Here is a 23,039-nt window from a genome sequence, read left to right as displayed (position 1 = left end):
GAGTCTGCCCAAGGGGAAGGGTTGTTTATACAGAGGCCATTAAAGTAACTAAGTCAGAATCCAGTAGAAATCAGAGGAAGGGGGATCCTGGAATGCAAGGGAGCTAGAGAAACAGCTCCTTGCTCTCTTCTGGGTTCCTGGTTTACATACACAGTCCTAGCCTTGTTCTCACACACCCACACTCTTAAATGGAGCAGGACCACAGTGATATTACCAGGTGACCAGATTTTACGACTGTTCTTGGTAATTTCTGCCTTCTCCCCACACCTATCTTTATCTTGGTGGTGCTGGAGTTTCCCTCCTGGTTCAGAGAGGTGCACTCCAATGCCTGACGCACCCCTGTGGAGCCAAAGGGCCCTGGCTACAGAAATTTGCCAATACTCAGGCATGCACCCAAATCTAGGTTTACTTCTGAGGCTCTGGGGCCCTCTGCTGACCGCCTGCTGTAACTTTTAGCTCCTCACCAGACCAACAAAGAAAACCAGCCTGAAAAATCTTCCCATTTTACTGCCATTTACAAGACTTTCAGTTACGTTCTCTGAGCTTCTGGACTGTCAACATATTACCTTCATTTCATAAACAGGATCAGAGGAACGTTAAGGCTGACAGGCCCTGGGCAGGGAACTAACAATCACCAAGGACTGACCTACATTACCACCTTCCCAAGAACAGAGAAAAATGAGATCCAGAGATTCATGCCACCTGGCATCCCCATATGACCTGGTGGTCAGGAGACTGGCTCTGGGCCGATCTGAGTAGTCCACCATGGTTACTTACTCAACTGACCTTGGGCAAGTGACCTCCTATCTCCCAGCTTCAGCTTCCCTATCTATAAAAGGAGTGCTTATAAGAAGGCTGGCACTTGTAGTGACATAAATATCAGTTGCTGCTCCACCATGGCTCCAGTCACAACTGTGTCTCCTGGGCCTGCTACCCTCCAAGTGTGCTTCCAGGAAACCCTGCACTGTGGGAGCTATAGCAGTGAGGCAAGCTGGAGGTTGCTCCTCACACAGAATGTGACAGAGCAGATTTCTGGACACCAGCTCAGCAGGGAAGACAGTGAGAGCTGGACTGGACAACTTAAGAGGCAAAGGTCTCCATATAGCTGATGAGGCCGAGCTCCTGGAAACGAAGTGGGGAGCATGGCTGGTTTAACAGTTGTCCTCCAATAACCCTGGCCACACAGGGACTAGAAATGACCTCCATAGAACAAGGAAATTAATGGGAGCCATAAGTATAGAATATTTTAAAGAACACTGAGTAAAGTTGTAAAATTAAGAGTAGAGAGATCAGGTTGGGCGCGGTAGCTCACGCCTGTAATCCCAGCACTTTGGGAGGCAGAAGTGGGCAGTGGGAGGCAGAAGTGGGCAGTGGGAGGCAGAAGTGGGCGGAACACCTGATGTCAGGCATTCTGAGACCAGCCTTACCAACATGGCGAAATCCTGTTTCTACTAAAAAGGCAAAATTAACCAGGCGTGGTGGCGCATGTCTGCAATCCCAGGTACTTGGGAGGCTGAGGGAGGAGAATCGCTTGAACCCCAGAGGCGGAGGTAGCGGTGAGCTAAGATCGCACCCCTGCACTCCAGGCTGGACAAGGGTGAAACTCCGTCTCAAAAAAAAAAAAAAAAATGTATAGAGATTAGATACAGTGGGATGAATAACAACAGCTACCATTTATTGAGTGCTTATGAATGAAAAATCCTATTGAGCAGATCATTAATCCTCCTAACAGACCTTTCAGGAGGATCCTGTCACCCTCAGGTGGGGGTGGGGTAGGGCGGGCACACAGCTAACAAGTGGTGGGATGGACATCTGAATATGGTCATGTTGCTCCAGCTAGCCCCTGCCAAAGGCACTGGACTAAGGGCCTGTTTTGTCACGTCTAGTGACATACTTTGGGCAAATCCTGCCCTAGAGTGGTGCAGAACAGGGCAAGCTGTGGTCCAGCCAGCCTCACAAGGGGCTGGGTTGTGAGGAGGTAGGTGCTGAGTGCACTGGTGCACACACACAGGTGTATCGAGTGTAATAGGCTATTGGTGAGTCTGGGGAAATGCAGTGAAGCCTCTCAGCAGCAGGACTGCTGACCAGAGTCCCTTGAGGGTCCTCCCTGCTTCACATTTCTAGAAGCCCAAGTGATCACCAGATGTGCAATTATTTGATAAGGCTTAGCTCCAGGCACTATGGCAACAGACAAAAAATCAAAACCACTGAAATCAAGAGTAAGAGTAGCCCTGTCATGGAATCTGCCATGGAATGTGCTGCTGCAAGGAACAATTAAATCAAAAAATAAAGGCACCACTGAGAGAAGAATGCACCTGTGTGAGTGCCTGCATTTCTAACAACTGGCCCTGTGGGAATAAGAGCATCTTTAGACCCTCGACAGGACAGAATTCAGCAGCCAGATCATCATGCTCCACTGGATCCCTCACCCTCCCTTTTGCTAAGCGGCCAGAGTCCCTGGGCAGGTGAGCCAGGCACCTCCACAGTAAGCTCTAAGAAACAAAATAGGGACCTGTATTTGGAGTGAGTCCCTGAGGGTCCTGGGTGTCTCTTGCTGGGATCCTGGTGCCCTCAGTCCTCTGCTGCCAGAATAATCATGTGAAAAGCTAAATCTGATCATTTCACCACCCCACTTAATGACTATGGACAGACTTCCTGCTGCAGTCAGGAAGAAGTCCACATTCTTCACACAGGAGACGTCCCCTCCACGAGCTAGCCCTAAAGCTTCCAGCCTCCTAACTCACCCTGGAAACACACACTCTCCTCTTTTACACTCTGTGTCCTCTTCCGGAAGGCTCTTCATGCTCTAATATCGTCTTCAAAGTCCAACAGGGAAGTCATTTCTTGTGGTTCCTTTGTCCCCTGCCCTGCCCCGCCCCTAGCCAGCTCTGTCATCACAGAATTCGGTCCATTCCCTCAAGCCCACATCTCCTACCTGAGCCCTCCACCTGGCCGGCTTGTCAGCTCACTAGTTATTTAACACTTTCACTTGGATGTCTAAAAGGCATCCCAGACAAAAGATGTCTGAAGCACCACTTCTGGCCCCTGGGCTCCCCTGTATCCCTGAAGGACACAGCCACCCACTGGTTGCTTATGCAACAAAACCCAATTTCTCTTTTCTCTTTACCTCCACTCATTCCTCCAGCTGGTCCTTTCTGTTCCACCTCCAAAATGCACCTCACACCTAACCCACTCCTATTTGGATACAGAACCCAGCCTAGATCCCCTCTGGCTAGACTGTGGCAGAGAGCCTGGACTTCTGGGCATCCAACCCCTCACTCCCTTCTCATGCTGCAGCCTCCAGCCATACCCCCCCAGATACCCCAGACCCTTTCTGCACTGGGGTCTCAGCTCCTGTGTTCTCACCTGACCGGCCTGTCTCCGGCTCTTGCACAACTAGCCTCTTGTTTATAATCTGGATAAGACCTGAACTGTTTGTGGTTCTTCAGAGACACTGAAGAGCCACCCAGGCCTTTACCAACACCTTAAATGTTTCTCATACTATGCCAAATGTAGGAACCTCCCTACCTCAAAAAATCCAAGCAATTATCTGGGGCCAGAATCTGAATTATCGTCTGGTTTCATCTCCCATCATTTACCTGTTTTAGGAAAAAATGCAAACTTTATTCTGAAAGAGAAAAGTCATCCTTGGCTCCAAACACATGTCACATTTTATAGCTACAAAGAAACAACTGTGGATTACCACATCCCCATTAACTTCTAAGTTTCTGGAAGGAAGTCTGTACCTCTGACCCAGTCTACCTCCCTCTCTAGTTTATTCCAGGGGTGTTCTCAAGCCTCAAGGGCTAGGCAGGACCTGCAGCACCAAGGATGATGTCTTCCTCCCTCCTTGATTAACCTTAGCCACTGACCACACTGAAAACCTTTCAACGTTGTTCTTGCTTAGTGTCAATGACAAATCCCACTGCTCAACTGGGGACAGTTTTCTGTCTGATGTGTTGGCCCAAGCCTCACTGGTCTCAACTTACCAGACCACACTGCCCAGCGTCAATGCTTTGGCTTACTGACTGGCTATGGCATCTAATCAGACATCCCTCAATCCTGACTACATAAATAGGAAACACCCAGAAAAGGAGAATAAGAGGTGAAAAGGCCAAATTCAAAAGCATGCGAAGATGGGATCTGTGTAGCCCCTAAGGGTGGTTACCCTCAGGGATCTTCTAAAGAATACTACAAAGATGACCAAACTCCCTGTGCCACAGCAACCTTGGTGGACGATGGTGTCACAGCCTGGTGGCACTCTGGCTCTGTGTGTACCGCTTCCATGGCTGGCTGCTGCCTCCTCTGAGGGTGGGGATGATGGAGAAATGCTTGCAGACCTGTCCACTCAGCAGACATAGGGGCCTGAGACCACGCGGGCCCACGCTGCCAGGAAAAACTGTTGGCTTTCTTTCCCCTTTTCTAAATTGCAAAGTTGGCGGATTCTGTATCATGTGCTGGCCCACACTGGCTTTTGCTCAAGTCTATACGCCAAAAATCCCTATTTTGTTTTGAAATCCTTTGGAACCACCTCAGAGGTTACTTGACCAGGTTACTCTCATACCTGTCCTAAAAGGGCAGCCATGGAGCAGCATGTGTCACTATCTAGCTTGGGGCGGCCAATCTCTGGCCTAAAGAAGAGACGACAGTTTTACTTTCATTTTTTTTTTTTTTTTGAGACAGTCTTGCTCTGTCACCAGGCTGAGTACAGTGGCGCCATCTTGGCTCACTACAACCTCTGCCTCCCGGGTTCAAGCGATTCTCCTGCCTCAGCCTTCCAAGTAGCTGGCAATACAGGTGCCCACCACCATGCCCAGCTATTTTTGTATTTTAGTAGAGATGAGGTTTCAACATTTTGGCCAGGTTGATCTTAACTTCCGACCTCAAGTGATCTACCACCTTGGCCTCCCAAAGTGTTGGGATACGGGTGTGAACCACGGTGCCCGGCCGATATTTTTACTTTTAAGTAAGTAGCATGCACTACAGTTAGAATAACCATATGGAATACTTTTGGAAAGAAATTTGAAATTGTGCTCCAAGAATCTTAAGCAAATGGATTCTCTTGGAATCAAGAGTCCTACTCCGGGGATCTATCCTAATAATTCTAAAAAGAAAAGGCTTTACATACAAAGTTTGGCATTGCATTAATTATAGCAGCAAAACCAGAAAACACCCTACATTTCCAACTCAGAGGCAAGTACAGGTAAACCAACATACATTTGTGTGATGGAATCACAGCCAACCATTACAGGGTCACAAACTCTTTAAGAATGCAGAAAGTGGCCAGGTGTGGTGGCTCATGCCTGTAATCCCAGCATTTTGGGAAGTGGAGGCAGGAGGATCACCTGAGGTCAGAGATCAGCCTGGCCAATATGGGGAAACCCTGTCTCTACCAAGAATACAAAAATAATCTGGGCGTTGTGATGTGTGCCTGTAATCCCAGATACTCAGGAGGCTGAGGCAGGAGAATTGTTCACACCTGGGAGGCGGAGGTTGTAGTGAGCCAAGATCACACTCCTGCACTCCAGCCTGACAACAGAGCAACACTCCATCTCAAAAAAAAAAAAGCAGAAAGTGCTATGCCATGCTAGGTTTTTTTGTTTTTGTTTTTTTAAAAGCAGGGCATAACATTGTATATATAGAATGATTACAATTCTGCAGTAAAAACAAAAACAAAAACAAAAACAAAAACCAGATATCAGACCACAAGCTAGAAATGCAGCATCACATGGTAGAAGGAACAAAGACAGGGCCAGAGGGATCTGTGTGGCCCTGAGCAGGTCCTGGCTTCTTTGTTTATTCATTAAAAACCCAGGGAAAACAAAATACCTTGCTGGATTTTGTTTTGTTTTTAAAGAGATGGGGTCTCTGTCACCCAGGCTGGAGTACAGTGGTACAAGGCACAAGTTGGAGGCTCACTGCAGCTTTCAATTCCTAGGCTCCAGTGATCCTGCAGTCTTAGCCTCCCAAGTAGCTGGGACTGCAAATGCATGTTACCACACCTGGCTAAGGTAAAGATTAAATGAGAAAACATATGAGCTCAATACTGGACAACTGTTATTTTCCTGAAACAGTGCCCAGAGGTGTCTATATCTGAGTGGTGCTGCCAGACTGCTCATCACATCCTGAGGTAGGTCCCGTATCACCGCCATCCTCCATGTGGAGAGAACAAGGCCACAGGCACATAACATCATGACTTAATCACCTCATCCGAATTCTCTGAACAGATAAGACATTCTCTAAGTCTGGTGATGGGAGAGAGGCATCAGTTTCAATTCTGGCTATACCCCTCTGAGTGCACACTTAACCTGGAGCCTTAGTGTCCCCATGGAGGAGAATGAGGACAATGTCAACACTTCCCTCTCAGGGTTACTGTGAGGATCAGAATTGTTTCTAAAGTGCTCAGCACAGCAGTAGATAATCAATGAGTCATATAATTATCATCAGTGTCTTTGGATAAAACCCATTAAAAGCGCAAGATAAGCGGAGCAAATTTACAGTCTAGTTGCTATAGCCATCATCACAGAGAAGAGATAAACAAGACATGAGTTCTCCAGCCTGCACACAGAATAGGGACAAGCATCACTTGTGTCTGGTGAGAAGGCTGGCTACTGCTGAGCTAAGGACAAGACCCAGTAGATGGGATGTGTGAAGAGGATCAAGACAGCAGCAACCTGATTTAGGCTGGCAGTTTCAGGTGCTGGTCTGTGATGGTGAGACCTGTATTTCCACAAGATGGGCCTTCTAAGCTGAGCCTCTGCATTAAAAATGCTGAGCTTCAAGCTCCTCTTGGAGTTTGTCAGCTTTGACCTACTCTAGGAAGCACCAGCCAACAGCTTCTCCTGGGCTTGGCCTGTGCAGTTCGATGTTCCTTAGGTTTTTTGGAAATCAAGTCTGACTGATGTCAGGAGCAGCAAAGCCCATCCCATGTAGTCACAGAGCTTTGCCAGTTCCACTCAGGCTGTGGTGGCTGTCCCCTTGCTGCCGAGAAAAAAGGACTTGACTAATCTCCGAACACCCTAACAGCAATTCCAGTGGGTGTCCAAGCAGTGTCTTCTTTAAGGCACCTCACATATGGTTAGGAAAAATAAAACTTTTATAGAGTTCTTTCTTCTAGTGAACCAAATGACATGCCTCAGGTTTTTAAGGTGATGAAAAGAGAGGTCAGTAAAATTTTCCCCAAGAAGGAAAGTGTGTTTGGGAGCTCCTGCATGGGGGGCTGTGGTGGGAGAGTGTTGGTTTGTAGCTCTGTCACCCTACAGGCTTCCAGATGTGCAGGAGGGTGTCAGATTTGAGTAATTTTTACACAGCAAAGGTTGAGGGCTGAAGAGAGGGTTCAGGATTCTTGCTGACAGTGAGCCACGCTCTGGATGAAGGCAGCTTCTGCCTGTCCTCAAGCCGCCATCTTGGTTCTTGGCAGGTCATTCTTCATTCTGCCTCTACGCCTCACTGGGGGCCGTGAGCTTCCAGTGACTGGGCTGCCCATGGACAATGTCCACCACAGATAGGTGGGCATGGAGGTAGCTCCCCTGGCTGTGGCAGCTGGAGATGGAAAGGAACATAGTGAGCTTGAACAAAACCATCTCCTCCTCTTTGCTTCATAGCCTCTTGATCTTCATCTTCAGAATTCCATGGATAAAACATGATTAATGTCAGGAGGCCCCTTTCTGGGTCCATGTTCTGTTGGCCTGTGTACTTTCCTCCTACCCATACAAGTCCTGGGATGGAAGCCAGGGTGTGAGAGAGGATTGTTTTGTCTTTGGGAGAGCAGGGCTATAGAAATTGTTCTGTTATCTTACTTTTCTAGACACTAATGGATGTACACTAAACATTACAACTTTGAAAACAGTGAGCTACATGGTTAACTGCATCAAGGCAAATTCTACTACTTTTTCTTCTTTCCTCAGCAAACTGAAAAGACAAAGTGGCGAGCTAAAAGTGAGAGGGGAGGGGTAGTAGTGGAGAAGGAAGTAAAATGCCAGAAGCCAACCTGAAAGCAGTCCTGTTCTCACCCCCTCTGCTCTCACACTCCCAGCCATGTTGCAAGTCATTATCGCTGCAGACGCCTATATCAGGAGTAATTAATTCAAATTAATCTTGAGAAAAGAGCTTTAAATATTCAAAGCCCTATTAATCCTCATGCCTTGTAATTAAATATGTATGTTAAGAAGGCTGGACATAAGCAAAACATTTTCAAAATGTGAATTCTTTATATTTGGAGCACTATAATGATTTCTTAAGTACTGACTTCATAGAAAACTATGTAAAAAATCCCATGAAGCACACACTGTTAGAAACATGGCAGCAAGAATGTAGATACAATCTTAGTCCATACTGAGCTTTGAAAAATGTCTCTGGATAAACATCTTCACTTTTAAAGCTCCATACAATTTAACCAACGATAATCTCCTCTGTTTTTAACTCTTTCTGATCTTTGCTCTTTCAGGTTGTGGGGAACAGCAGCCCTCACATGAACCTTGGGAAAGTACTTGGCTTCTGCTGCACTGGGTCCTCTCTTCTCTTTCTTTCCTTGTTACTGAGCACAGCTTCATGTCAATCTTCCAGCGATAGCCTCTCTTTGGTAATCAACCACTAAGGAGACTGGTCATCCCTACATGCTGTGTGTCCTGGATGAAAGTTCCCCAACCTTCCTTTCTAAAATGGAGTCTGGGCTGGGCACAGTGGCTTACACCTGCAATCCCAGCACTTTGGGAGGCTGAGGTAGACGAGTCACTTGAGGTCAGGAGTTTGAGACCAGCATGGCCAACATGGTGAAACCCCACCTCTACTAAAAAAGCAAAAATTAGCTGGGTGTGGTGGTGCACATCTGTATTCCCAGCTACTGAGGAGACTGAGGCAAGAGAATCCCTTGAATCCAGAAGGCAGAGGTTGCAGTGAGCTGAGATCGTGCCACTGCACTCCAGCCTGGGCAACAGAGCGTGACTCCATTATAAAATAAGTAGATAAATAAAATAAAATAAAATGGAGCATGCTTCTCAAAACTGTTAAGAACACCGCTGCTGCCAATGTGGTCTCTGTGGGGGCTTCTGACACCTCTGTCAAAGAGCTCTTACCTGACATAGCCTCATTTGCTTCTTCAACCACCCTGAAGGGAGCTGGGACAGAAAACAGCATCCCCATTTCTCTGATGAGGAAAGTCAGAGTAAATGATCTGCGACAGTCACACAGTAGTGGCTTAGAGTCTGAATGTTATCTGTTCTCTGGTTAAGCGCTGCTTAACCATCAGTGCCTTCAGGAAAGCTGAGGCAGGAAAGCAAAATCTGTACAAGGCACGCCAGTGTTCCTGAACTGATGTTCTAAAGTGTGTGGCTCAGTTAGAACTGCACTTGTCAATTATTTCTTTAAATATATGTGAGCTGGGTTTAGAAGATTTATCAAAGAAGCTTTCAAAGGTAGTGCTATTGTGGCAATGAAATATCACCTACAGAAAATCTTGTAACAGCAGCCCCCAACATTTTTTGAGCCAGGAACCAGTTTCATAGAAGACCATTTTTCCATGGACAGGGAGTGGAGTGATGGTTTCAGACATTAGACTCTTTTAAGGAATGTGCAACTCAGATCCCTTGCATGAGCAGTTCACAATAGGGTTCACACTCCTGAGAATCTAATCCTGCTGCTGCCCTGACAGGAGGCAGAGCTCAGGTGCTAATGCTCACTCACCTGCCCCGTGTTCACCTCCTGTATGGTCTGCGGGTGGGGGTTGGGGACCCCTATCTTAAAAGATAAAAGCAGAGCCTTGATTATTCTAATTGGATTCATTACCACAGTCAAGTGAATGTATGCAGAAACACCAAGGTTCAAAATCAAAATCAAGAAATTAAGAAAACGCTGGGTGCGGTGGCTCATGCCTGTAATCCCAGCACTTTGGGAGGTTGAAGTAGGGGGATCACCTGAGGTCAGGAGTCCCAGACCAGCCTGGCCAACAAGGTGAATCCCCATCTCTACTAAAAATACATAAATTCGTTGGGCGTGGTGGTGGGCACCTGTAACCTCGGCTACTTGGGAGGCTGAGGCAGAAGGATCACTTGAACCTGGGAGGTGGAGGTTGCGGTGAGCCAAGATCACGTCATTGCATTCCATCATGGGCAACAAGAGTGAAGCTCTGTTTCAAAAAAAAAGAAGAAGAAAACCTGGGATTTTTAGAAACCAAAGGAAGAGTCCACTCACATCTAACTTTTGGACAAAAATACTGTAGAAAGACTCTTATATTGGCACCTGTGGACCTAAATGACATCACAGGTTTCTTCTAGGTCTAAAGTCCGTGACAAGCTCCTCTGCCCCTTGTGAGATCCTGAGATTAGCAGATCTCATTACAGAGGAGAAAACCGACACCGAGAAATTAAGTGCCCCCAAATGACCAGGAAATCAAGAATGACAAAAATACCAGTGTTTTACTTTCCAAGCATCTAAGGAAGGGGAAGATAAATGAATCCACTAGCATTTCCAAGGACTAAAGTTTAAAGGTGCTTAGAGTTTTGCAAACATCCCCTCCCTTCAATCTTCAGACAACCCAGTGTGTGAGGTAGAGATCATGATCTCACCATTTTACAGATGAGGAAACCAAGTCACAAAGAGATTGAAGGACTTGTCTAGATTATGCAGGCTGTGTCCAGAATCCCGGACTGTCATGCCACAGTTAACATCTTGCCATACTCTTTTTTTTTTTTCTTTTTTCCAGTAGGACAAAACAGCTGTTCTGACAATTTTTACTTTGATGATGGAAGGAACTAGCATTTGTAAATGAAACCAAAGAGGTAATTAGAGCAGTAAATATACAGCAGACATTCCTGCTCTATGTCCTGGATTCCTATAGTTGGCTGGTGGGGACACCTGGCTTTCACTTTGCTGTTAAAAGCACAGAACTGTGTCAAACTGAAAGCATTTCCAAAATGATTAGTCTTCTTTCAATTACTTTTATATTGAAAGAAAAAGCAGAGTAGACAGCTGTTAAACTATAACTACATAGTAAATTGAGCCAAGGTAAAAACTGTACATAACAAAACAGACTCACATATCTGGAAACCATAAACAAGGGGCTGCTCCATTCCAGACAAATCACATGTCAGGGGGAAGTGGCCAGCTATACCTCTTTTCTATCCCAAAGCTTTTAAAAAAAATTTATAAATTTTCATATCTCTGTTGATATTAGTGAAAAAAAGAACACATACTGCATGTGCTAAGAAATACTGAAGTTGAGACCGGGCGTGGTAGCTCACGCCTGTAATCCAAGCACTTTGGAGGCCAAGGTGGGCGGATCACCTGAGGTCGGGAGTTCAAGACCAGCCTGACCAACATGGTGAAACCCTGTCTTTAAAAAAAAAAAATAAATAAAAATTAAAAAAAAAAAAAAGAAAATACTGAAATTATTACAAACAAAAAGCAAAAACTCCCCTATTGTCAAGCCTTCCTGCAGCAGTTTGCGTTTCATGCTTAAGTCTTGAAGAAAAAAGTTAAACATGTATTTACTAGCTTTATCCTGTACATTTATTAAAAAAAGAGCAGAAGGCTCACTCTGCACACCTTACCTTGCTTTCCTCATCTGACAGTGTATCTCCTGGAGAGGCTTCCTTATCCATACTTATTATCGGGTTTTATTTTTTTTGGACTGGGATATGTAAAACTTTGTGGGTGACTTAGAACTGGGTACTTCTCAGCTTATTTAGCTTTCTTATTAATGAAAGAATTGCTCTTAATAAGTAGCCTACGGACTCCCAAATGACGATAATAGCTACTGCACAGAGCACTGTGTTTTTGAATATAAAATTTAAGTCTGAACTCAACTGTTGATTGAATGAGAAAAGAGGGAAAAATGTTCACAAAACTAAATAAAGGAAATACGCATCTTTCCTCAAATGGATCTTAGAAGCCTGGCATCTTATTTGGTTCTGCTGTGGCTTCCTCTCTCATAAAAGAACAGGCTGCCAATTCTACGAAACAAAATGATACCCTATTATATGGCATCACCATCAGTGCCTCGTGAGCCAATGTGGAGAGCCAAAAGCACGGGAGTGAGGTGGAAGGGGGTCCTGGAGTGCAGTGCTAAGGGTCTGGGCAGGTAGACACTAGAGGGGCAAAGGGCAGGACTGATTCCAGAAGCTGATATGGCAGCATTCTGGCCGGTTCATGAGGTATGGGAAAAGTGGCAGAAGTTATGTTCAGTTTTTATAACCATGATTCACTCCAAGACTTTCTCAACAATGACTATATTTTTAGTATTAAAAAAAAAAGTGAAAGGCAAAACATTTTAAGCAAAGGAAGCAGGGCACCTAGAAACCCACATCCCTTCTGTTGTCAAGTGGTCAATAATTTCCCACTTTCTGGAGGCCATTTTCTTAAAAAACAAAAACAAAAACTGAAAACGCTAGGCTTCTAGTCAAGTAGTTTTCCTTTTCTCTTAGATTTCCCACAAGTTTTTAAAGCATAAGAAATGTAGTTTCAGGGATGTAATTGCATGACAGACTTGAGTAAAATAATTTACATATGCAGAGTTTAAGAAATAGTACAAGGCTGGGCGCGGTGGCTCACACCTGTAATCCCAGCACTTTGGGGAGGCCGAGGTGGGTGGATCACTTGAGGTCAGGAGTTCAAGACCAGTCTGCACAGCGTGGCAAAACCCTGTCTCTAAAAATGCAAAAAAGTTAGCTGGGTGTGGTGGCATGTGCCTGTAATCCCCGCTACTCGGGAGGCTGAGGACAGGAGGTGGAGGTTGCAGTGAGCTGAGATGGTGCCACTGCATTCCAGCCTGGTTGACTCAGTCTCAAAAAAAAAAAAAAAAAAAAAGAAAAGAAAAGAAAAAGTACAGAGTGGGCAGGTAACCCCCATTGTTTGCCATGTTCACCTATATTATATTTTACTTATATCTTTAAAGACCCTTTTTACTTCCTGTTCCTCTAAAAGCCATAGTTAGCAATCTTCAGAAGCTAGGTCAGTTTTGGTTATTGACTGCTTTGTTAAGGTTTCCCAGGCAGTATTAAAGACCTGGAATGTATCAGCTGCTGAGGCAAAATGAAATTCTCCTCTCCCTGTGCCATATACCACTTAGACCAGGGGAGGAGGTACCACCTTTTACCTTCTCTAGAACCTTCCACAGCTCCCATGAGCAGTGCTTTCCCTGTTCATCTGCAAGGACCACATAACCCTACAAAGTAAGCAGGACTGGCATTGTCATCCCATTCTACAGAAGAGCAAACAGAAGTTCACAAAGGCAGTGGGAAGTGCCCAGCGCTAGTGAGTGGCAGAGTGAGATCTCACCCTTCTCTGTTGATGCTCCTGCAAAACAGCCCACACTAGCACTCATACCACCTGATAGCCTGCAGGGATGTGCACACACACATTGTGCCAGAACAGCTGTGCCACACCAGCTTGACAATAACACATATGCACATGTGTAAAATGTACACATTTGTCATGAATTGTGATTTGGGGCTGAAGACTACTTACAGAAGATGAGTCAACTCCGACTCTGTGGTTCAGGGCTTACCAGCACGTAGTCGTGAGAGGCTGAAGCGCCACCTCCACACGCCCCCTGCAGCGCCTTTTCTACTACTTGCATGTTGTCTCTTCCTAACTCACACTGCTGTGCAAAGAACTCTGTTCTCACAGGGTTGTTCTGCCATGTTTTAAGTTCTGACAGAAGTGTACCCATTTTTCTAACCCTGTGTGTAGACGGTGAGCCTGGGGTGATCAATGTGAAGAGCACTTCTGCCCATGCCAACAGGGTACTCTGCCAGGCCTACCAGTGCTGAAGGGGAGACAAGCTACCTGACACCTCGCTACTCTGGCCAACAGCAGCATTTGACTGCTAGGACACTGTCTTGTGACCCACTTTATTCCCTGCTCCTTACTTCTCGCTTATAAGCAGCAATTAGTAATGTCAATGTTCCGATTCTGGCTGGATTGCTCCAGGCCCATTAATAATACAAGAGCAGGAGCAGATGAATGCGTAAGTGTACAAGAGAGGTTTCAAGGTTAAAAGCAGTAATGGAGAGAGCTATGGTGGGGGTGGGGAAGGCGGTGCTGGTGTCTGTAGAAGAGGAGGGGAGAGAATGTGTGTGTGAGAGAAACAGAGTACGTGTGTTAGTTTTAAGTCTATTCTTTAAAATGCCCAGCTTCTCTTTAGGGGCAACATGTATGGCAAAGCACAACTTCTTAGTGTCCTCAATCAAGTGAAGTACAGCCTTGTCTCTATCTGGCATGGTCACGTGGTTCTGGCCATTGGCAGGGAGTCCATCAGTACTAACTCTAGACACTGGAGAGTTACTAATGTACGAAATTGAGGTCAGAGGAAACTACACCAATATTTTTCAAACATATTTTCAATGTTTTAAATGACTTCCCTTAAGGCAATGCCTGCTTGTTCAGCAGAACTGGTACCTTCCCACTTAATGCTTTTACAGTGAAAGTCAAGACAAGTAATGAAGAACAGACCCCGGGGCCGACAGCCAGGCCCTCCTCCTCTAGTGGAAGAGATAGAATACTTTATATTGTTACAGTTGCCTCTGTATCCCCACAAATCTCCATGTTTTCAAGGAGGGATTTTGAAAGGTACAATTTCTGACATTCCTACACAGAACTTTGCTAAAAAATTGAATGACAGCAAATAAGCCTGGAAATTATGCCTGGAAAAGACTTGGTATGGCTATTTGAAAAATACTTGCTTGGGAGATGGAAGAGGGAACTATGAATAGAGGCTGACAGCCAAATGTGAATTCTTTAGTTGTTTATATCTACACTGCCTTCTAAGCAGACAGGGATTTGCCACTTAGCCTTTTACTTCTTCCTCACATACCAAAAGCGAACTGTTTAACATACTAGGAAAGTAACAACCTTATTTGCTGATTTTGCAACCCAAACCAGACATTTTAAAAAAGCGGTCATAGCAATGCTGGGTGAATCAGAACCCATCCTTGTTAGTCAGACATACTCTGTGGGAAAAGGTAGCAGTTGGAAGCAGTCTTGAATTCTAATTACTAAAAGTCGTACTTATTCCCATGGGGCGCTGACTTCTGGTCCAAGGTTTCTAACTGGCTGCATCCTGTCTGGCAGTGCCTGAGGTTGTGCTGCCAGCAAGGCCTGTGCAAAAGGTGAACGAGGAGAAAGGCAGAGCTGCTGAGTTCCAGCTCCTTCCACACACCACAAAACCCCATCCCTCACCTCCAGCCCGAGGCAAGGCGCTCCTTTTTAGGTGGTAAAATAAGCCTTCCAAGAAACCAGAAAAAATAGCTTTGAGTTTGAAAAGATACAAACATATTTTAATAATTACACATTTCTATTTTTTTTTTGAGACAGAGTTTCGCTTTTGTTGCCCAGGCTGGAGTGCAATGGCACAATCTTGGCTCACTGCAACCTCTGCCACCCAGGTTCAAGCGATCTCCTACCTCAGCCTCCTGAGTAGCTGGGATGACAGGCATGTGCCACCACACCCAGCTAATTTTGTATTTTTAACAGAGACAGGGTTTCTCCATGTTTGTCAGGCTGGTCTTGAACCCCGCCCCACCTCAGGTGACCCGCCCGCCTCAGTCTCCCAAAGTGCTGGGATTACAGGCGTGAACCACTGTGCCCTGCCTACCTACCACTTGAAAAATTTCTATTTTTCAAGTTCTCTTAAGATTAACAAAATTTGGCTGGGTGCGGTGGCTCCAGCACTTTGGGAGGCCGAGGTGGGTGGGTGGATCACAAGGTCAGGAGATTAAGATCATCTTGGCCAATGTGGTGAAACCTCGTCTCTACTAAAATACAAAAAACTAGCCAGGCATGGTGGTGCACGCCTGTAGTCCCCCAGCTACGCAGGAGGCTGAGGCAGAGGAATCACTCGAACCCAGGAGGCAGAGGTTGCAGTGAGCTGAGATCACACCACTGCACTCTAGCCTGGCAACAGAGAGAGACTCTGTCTCAAAACAAAACAAAAACAAAAACTGTTTTGCGCTAAAAGTTCAGAAGTGACAAATTAATGACAATGGGTGTAAAAAAAAAAGTGATACATGCATGCTCTTCCTCCCTTGACCATTAGTGAGCATCCCCAAAAGCGATTCACTGCTACCCATTTCTTATTTATCCTTCCAAATAGATTTTATATCTGTGTCAGCAAACATCTCTTCCTCCTACCATTTAAGACACAATTGTGAGCATACTGCACCCACTGTTCTACATCTTGGTTTTTTCACTTATTATCTTGGAGACAGCTCCATATTTGCACAATGGGATTCCACGTCATTTCTTGTAAATGCTATGGTATATGCTAGGGGTTGGCAAACTACAGCTCACTGGCCAATCTGGCTGTCTGCCAATTTTTGTAAATGTAATTACAGTAGAACACAGCCATGTTCGTTTGTTTACATATTGTCTGTGGTTACTTTCATGCTACAAAGGCAGAGGTAGGTAGCTGGGACAGATACCACATGGTCTGCAAAGCCTGAAATATTTACTAGTTTGCCTTTTACAGAAAAAGTCTGTTGACCCTCGTGTTGACGTTTGTAGAAAAAGTCTGCTGAACCCCAGTATGGATGCTGGCCCCCGCCTCCCATGGACCTCCACTGTATAGATGTATCAAAACATACTGAAACTGTTCCCTGCTGATGGCTATTCCACTGTATCGTCTTAGATGAAAATTAAACTCCTTTAATGCTGAGAAGCTCCAAGACATTTGAGGAAGGAAAGAGCAGGAACTACCTAGGAAGAAGCCAGCATGAAGAAGCCAGGCTTAAAGAGGGAACTTCAGAGCAAGCTACAACCTCCCCAAGTGTCACTTCCTCTTTTTAGAGGAAGTAAGAAGGGAACTGTAGGCCTTTTGATAAGAGGAAATTCCCCTTTGCTGTATCAAAGCTACTCCCTGTGCTTGTGTTGTTCTAAAGTTAGGCAACACTGCCTGAAGCATACCGTGACCAAATTAGGAAGCAAGAAGGCTGATGTCTCTAAAGCTGGTCACCCATGGCCAGGCCGCCCAGGCATGCAAAGACAGAGATGGATGTGGGTGTAGACTCTCAGGCCAACAAGGAGATGCTACTTGCTTAAGAAATTAGCCTTAAAAATGATACTTAGTGAAAATTATTAATTATAAGATGGAATTCACTTGCTGTTGTTGACCAAAAAAACAAAGGCTTCCAAGGTTTCCATAAGCAAAGAACATGAGAGGAGCACAGTGAGAGGAGTGCTCCCAGGCTTTGTAGGTTTATTCCAAAGGCAGTGAAGGTCTTGGAACGTGTCAGGAAAACTATACCACTTAGCTCTTTGATAGACTAAGATAGTCAGTTTTACACTATTGAGAAAACAAAAATCCAGAAAAGTCTTACTAAAAAAGGCATTTCGTTAACTTTTCATTTTAGGACTTCCTACCCAATTTCTTTATTTGCTGAACGGTTAAGTTTTCAAACAAGTTTTTCAGCTTCAAAACAAGGTCTAGGTATGCAGTACTTGAATCATTCACATTGAGTGTGCTTCAGCCACTACTACTCAATGATATTCTCTTTCAGGAATGACTTCTGAGTTAACTTTTGATTCCAAGCCAATGAGCTCAGAATCTATTCTGACCACCAGCACTATCTGGGTAATAATGTTTGACCTTGAAAATCCTTGCTTTCCTCCAAAACTTCCAGATCAGCAAGATTCTTGGACACAATTTTTATTCCCTTGGCAATGTGCTCAGTTCAGTTCCAGCATCTGCTATGAAATGAGACACACAGTCAGAATTAAGGTAAGCTTAAACGACAAAACAAATCTCAGTTCTTGTTTACAGGAAAACTTTCAAGGGAGCCAACGAAATGGATGAGCCCCACTCATGGCTCAATTTGAGTACCTGCTTGCCCTGGGGCAGAGATATGTGTGGTAGCCACGCCCTTAAACCTGTGGAAAGTACATTCTCTGTAGCTGTGTAACTTGTGTTGGGGCTGGTCTCCTGGTCTGCTAGGGTGCATGGGGCAGAAATTTTACGGCCACTGTCTCAAAGTGTTCTAAGGTGTTGTCAAAATAGCTAGGCATTTGCCTACTAACTACTGTTTAGATTTTGAACATTTATTTATAATCATCTAAAGGACCCATGCATTTTACAGAACAGACAATATACTTTGCAAAGACCCTGGTTAACTGACATACAAATCCACCAACTAAGAACTGTATTTCTATTAGTTAAGGCTTCTGTGGCTCAACTTTAACCGAGCCAAAATGTACACTAGTGGGCCACTGGGGACACAGACAGGTTAGGGAGCTATCCCTGAACCCAAAATTCAGACATAACCAAGAGACAGACGTTCGATGACTTTAAGCTGCATGAGTTTAGCATTTAACCTATCCACATTCCTTCTTCATCTGTACAACAAGCATATCTGGGTTATATGACCTCCTGGGTCCCACTTACAAATCTAACATCTACAATTGCAAGTCAAAAGTATCAAATACCACATAGAAAACCAGCTAGACAGACTCAGTGCAGCAACCTGTACCAAGGTTTGAACCACACATTCACATGTCCAGCAGCCACAGAAATGAAGATGACATGCCAGCCTGTCCTGACCTCACATTCCCTAGTCTGAGGGCACAGCAGAAGCGCCACATCGCCTTCCTCTCCTGTTCTTTCTTTCTTATGGCTGCTGCCATCTCGGAGCCCGGACTAAGCAGAGTGTGGGCACAGGGTGAGCACAGCTGCGCCTACTGCTGAGAGTGCCTCTCGTTGCCCATCTCCCGCTCTGTCTCTGCAGTGCAGAAGACACCATGGCTATAGACAAGTTATGTTGCCCTTTTATGGTAGAAAAATGAATTGCTTGCTAGCAGTGGAGTCAAGAGAGATGACAGAATGGAAAGTTGTCATTTGTTGTGGTTTTGGCAGCCACAGAATAGTGTTCTCCCCTAGCCATCCTTGGATGGACAGTGCACGCCAGGCATTCACGGAGGGAAAAGCAAAACCCCTGGTCAAACTGTTCCCAGATGTGTTCTTCCCTTGCTTTGCCTGTAAACGGATGTGTTTATTTATGAGCAGTGTCAAGCTCCACTCTGGAAATGTACTTTTTACAAAACAAGGCATCAAAAGGGTGTTGGTGCTACACTCAAAGACTAAGCAGAGGTGTCCCAGAAAACATGTTTCCCGTCAAAATGCATCCAAGGAACGGACTTCATTTCCTCACACAACGAGAATGTAGGACTGGGCTGAGCAGGGAGCGGACCCCACTTGAAGAAGCGGCTGTGGCTCTCCGCACAACCCAGCATGGCCTCGATCCAACTCCCAGGATGCACAGAAGGACAAGAAAGCAGCCACTAGCTCCAGACAAACCCAGCCCAAGGGGAAACACACTGACATCCACAGCCCCTGTGGTGATGAACAGCAGTTGGTACCACACGGCCTTAAATTGTATTTGTGTCATGAGGCCCATGGAAAAAGGGCAGGCTGCTCAGCAGCTGGGAAAACATGTTGCAAAAGGAGAATTAAGCAATTCTCTGTATGCATATCACAGTTAGAGAAATTAAGCTGATCTGAGTGAGAGAAATTAAGCCTATCCAACATGCTGTTGGCTGGAAAACAAGCCTTTTTAAATGAGTGGGAAAAAACTTGTGAAGGTTACATGGTTTTCTCCTTATGTAAAACACCCGAGGACTAAAACAAATTCACTGGTCAGTGGGAATGCAGCAAAGCACCAACTGCCCAATGATCTACTCGAGGGCAGCCACACACACCACAGGAAAGAGGAGCAGGCCGGGGCAGCTTCCTAGACACGCATACCGGAGATTGAGCCCAATGGCCTCACATTGGCCGCTCTTACCCGAAAGCCTCTTCCTTGGCTGCTGCCATCCTGGCTTTTGACTACTGCCCTGCGTCTCCCTCTTGCCCCCAATCCACCCTCAGAACCAGGTTCCTTCAGGCCTTCTGGAAAATGGGAAAAGAAATCACATCAAATACCTGCAACACTGTACGGAATGTGCTCCAGGAGGGCTGTAGGGGGAGGGCCGTGGGAGGACTGCATGTCCCAGGTTACTAGAAATGACTTGCCATAAAAACTAAATTGGTAAGGTGTTCCAAATCCCTTGACATTCTGTATCTGATCTCTTCCTCCCTCTCACTCCCTTTCAAGGCTCTATAAAATTCACCCTCCCCCAACCAGCATGTGATCCCATTGTGTCCCTCCACTGCACCAGCAACAGTTCCAGGGACGGGGTAGGGAAAGTCTCCAGAATCAAATCCACGCTTGTTTTGTTCTGCATTGCAAGCCCTCTACAGGGTCTATTTTTTATCTTCAAAGTCCTACTTCCTTCTGTGCTGGACACACCTGTCTACTGGCTGACCTTTCACCCAGCTTTGCTCGTGTGGCCTGGTCAGGCCCAGACCCATGTTGCTCATGAAGAGCTGCGTGTTCCCCATAGCAGTCACCATCACTCTCTCATCCCACTGACAGTCAGTTAGGGCCCTGGCTGCCCTTTCTGTACTCCCTTTGGCACAGCAATGCTCAATAAAAATCTGCTGAATGAACGACCAGACTTCAATCAAAGCAGAAATCAGCCCACATGTCTCTAGGCAGATGACAGGCAGCTGCTAATGATCGTGTTTAGAGGAGAAGATGAAGTGTCAGGCAGGGTGAGGGGCAAAACCCTTATTGGCCTCTTCTGCACTATGGCTGGGCTAAGGTTTTTTTTTTTTTTCTTTTGTTTGTTTAAAGAGATGAGGTCTTGCTATGTTGACCGGGCTGGCCTCACTCTCCTGTGCAGCTGGGACTACAAGTGCACACCACCACCCCCAACCTGGGGAAAGGTTTTGATGGAGTCCAGAGACAGAAGGTGGGGAAGTGAGGAAAGAATCTTCACAGCAGTTTGAGGGCTTAGGATGCAAGGGTGTTCACCTGGAGAAGATAGAAGCTAAGAGCAGAACAGGTTAGGTCAGAGTAAGTAGCAGGTGCTGGCCTTGGGGGTGAAAAGTAAGTTTCTACGGGAGGCAAGAAGGCCTTGGGGCTAAGAGGGTTGTGGGAACATGAGATGCTTTTAGCAGCAAAGTCTAACAATGGAGGAGAGAGAAGGGCAAAAGGACAAGCTGTAGTCAAAGATAAGAGAGGAAGAAATTGTGATCTATTTCATTCTCTTTGGGCTAGAATCTGGATCAGCTTCTCAGACACACGCAGCTTTTGAAACTTAAAATGCTTTTCATATAAGCTTCTGATGGGAAATAAAACTGAAAAAAAAAGTACTTTCATGAGGCCATGGGGATTTCATCTGAGAAACTCTCTTAGCCTGTTTCTTTTTGAAAAGCAAATGCCAATCCCAGTTTTAAAATCTTCAGTTTTCTAGAAATCACAGACTGTGGGCTAGAGGGACACTCAAAAGGTTATCTGGGCTTTCTTCTGGCTTTGCAGCTAGACTGAATGTAAGCAGTTGCCTAGAGCAAGGAGAGTCTGTTACAGGCTGTACAATGCTCTCAACACAGAATCCCAGGCTTCCTGGGAACCCAATTCATTGGTTACAATGAAGTCTGGCAAGCTGTCTTAGATTCTTTTATATATACACATATATATATATTCATACATACATAAACACACACATATATGTACGTATGCTGGAGTGCAGTGGCACGATCATGGTTCATGGCAGCCTCGATCTCCTGGGCTCAAGTGATCCTCCCATCTCAGCTTCCCGAGTAGCTGGGACTACAGATGCACAACACCATGCCTAATTTTTTTTCTATTTTGTGTAGTAACAAGGTCATGCTTTGTTGCTTAGGCTGGTCTTGAACTCACGGCATCAAGTGATCCTCCTGCCTCATTCTCCCAAAATGCTGGCATTATAGGCGTGGGCCACCGTGCTGGCCTCTTAGATTCTTCATGGTTTAAGTCTGTTTTCCCAGAGAAGCTGGAAAACACCAGGTGCCTACCACTTATATAGAAGAATCTTGTACAGAGAAACTACACAAGAAGGCTTCCCTCCTCTAGGATGAAGAGCCCTTTAACCTTCTCACAAAAAGCTGTTGACATTTTCCTGTTATGTTACATGTTTTTTCATCACTTAAAACAAGTAAACAAGCCACAAAACAGAACATTTGAATAAGGATCTTTCCAGTCTCCAAGAGTGAACTGGAAAGCAGCAAAGCAAACCAAAACAGTGAGAGCACAGATAAAGCTAACACGGGACAGAGCTAGAGTTTTTGACTTCTTTTTTTTAAACTAACTTTCTATTGTAGAAAATTTTAAACATATACAAAAGCAGAGAGTGTAATGAACCCTATGCACCCATCATCCTGTTTAATAATGATCAACTCATGGCCAATCCTAGCTTATCTATACCCTACTTGTACACTCCTCTCCCACTCCTTCAGTATAATTTTGAAGCAAATCCCAGATTACAAATAATTTCATTTATAAATATTTCAGTTTGTATCTGCAAAAGTTAAAGACTCTTGAAACTAATGCAACATACCAGAATCAACCTAAAAACACAAATAACAATGAGAAACCCTAGATTTGACTCCTGATGCTATCACTTACCAGATGTGTGATTTTGAGCAGATAAGAAGTAAAAAGCCCTTAAAACCCAGGAAGAATTTTATGAGCAAATACCTAGACCTCACCCTGTTTTAACTATGATGCCATACTCCCTGCTCAAGCTATTCTTCTCATACTGATCCTGATGTCCTGACAGAATTGCACACTAGCTTTTTGTTGTGTTCCTCACTCACAACTTCAGCAGATGGGATTTTGTTTCTCATCACTGCTCTACGTTACTAAGGATGTTCAGAGTCCATCTTCTCAGGAGACATTAGCATGTTGTACAGACACAGAGCATGAACTATTAGTTTCAAAAGAGATGGCAGGGACTGCTGTCTTAGCCTGTTACACTGGACATGAAGGGCAGCAGGGTTTCCGGGGCTGGGTGGTTGATTCCATTTGCAGTGATGTAGTGGCCACAGATACAGACACACGTTTTCTAACTGTGGTCTGTGGGAAGGCCATGTGTCACATCTCATGTCTCTGGGGACTGGAGATGTGACACACAGACCCTCTGTATTCTTTATCTTTGTCTCAAAGTCAGGGAAGACACTGAGGAATAAAAGGCCT

General features: G+C 45.2%; 1 protein-coding gene across 5 annotated transcripts in view; it reads right to left on the bottom strand.

The window, feature by feature from the left end:
* The window catches only part of RNF216 (ring finger protein 216), a 159,989-nt gene that overhangs the window by 60,024 nt on the left and 76,926 nt on the right, over positions 1-23,039 (bottom strand). The window contains exon 14 of one of the 5 annotated variants that reach the window (XM_064376466.1): positions 6,433-7,542. The exons of 3 other annotated variants lie outside the window; for them this stretch is intronic. In XM_064376466.1, the coding sequence (XP_064232536.1) occupies positions 7,447-7,542 (96 nt within the window). In that variant the 3' untranslated portion in view covers positions 6,433-7,446. Of the gene's footprint in view, positions 1-6,432; positions 7,543-9,977; positions 10,124-23,039 lie in introns of those variants that run through there. One more of the 5 variants, XM_064376467.1, reaches the window with a different exon arrangement.

The sequence above is a fragment of the Aotus nancymaae genome, unplaced genomic scaffold (assembly GCF_030222135.1).
Source record: "Aotus nancymaae isolate 86718 unplaced genomic scaffold, 86718_ANA_hifiasm-v0.15.2.pri h1tg000015l_0, whole genome shotgun sequence".
In the NCBI taxonomy this organism is placed as follows: Eukaryota; Metazoa; Chordata; class Mammalia; order Primates; family Aotidae; genus Aotus; species Aotus nancymaae.
Note: the sequence above shows the minus strand (reverse complement) of the source record. Positions and strands in the feature narration are given on the sequence as shown.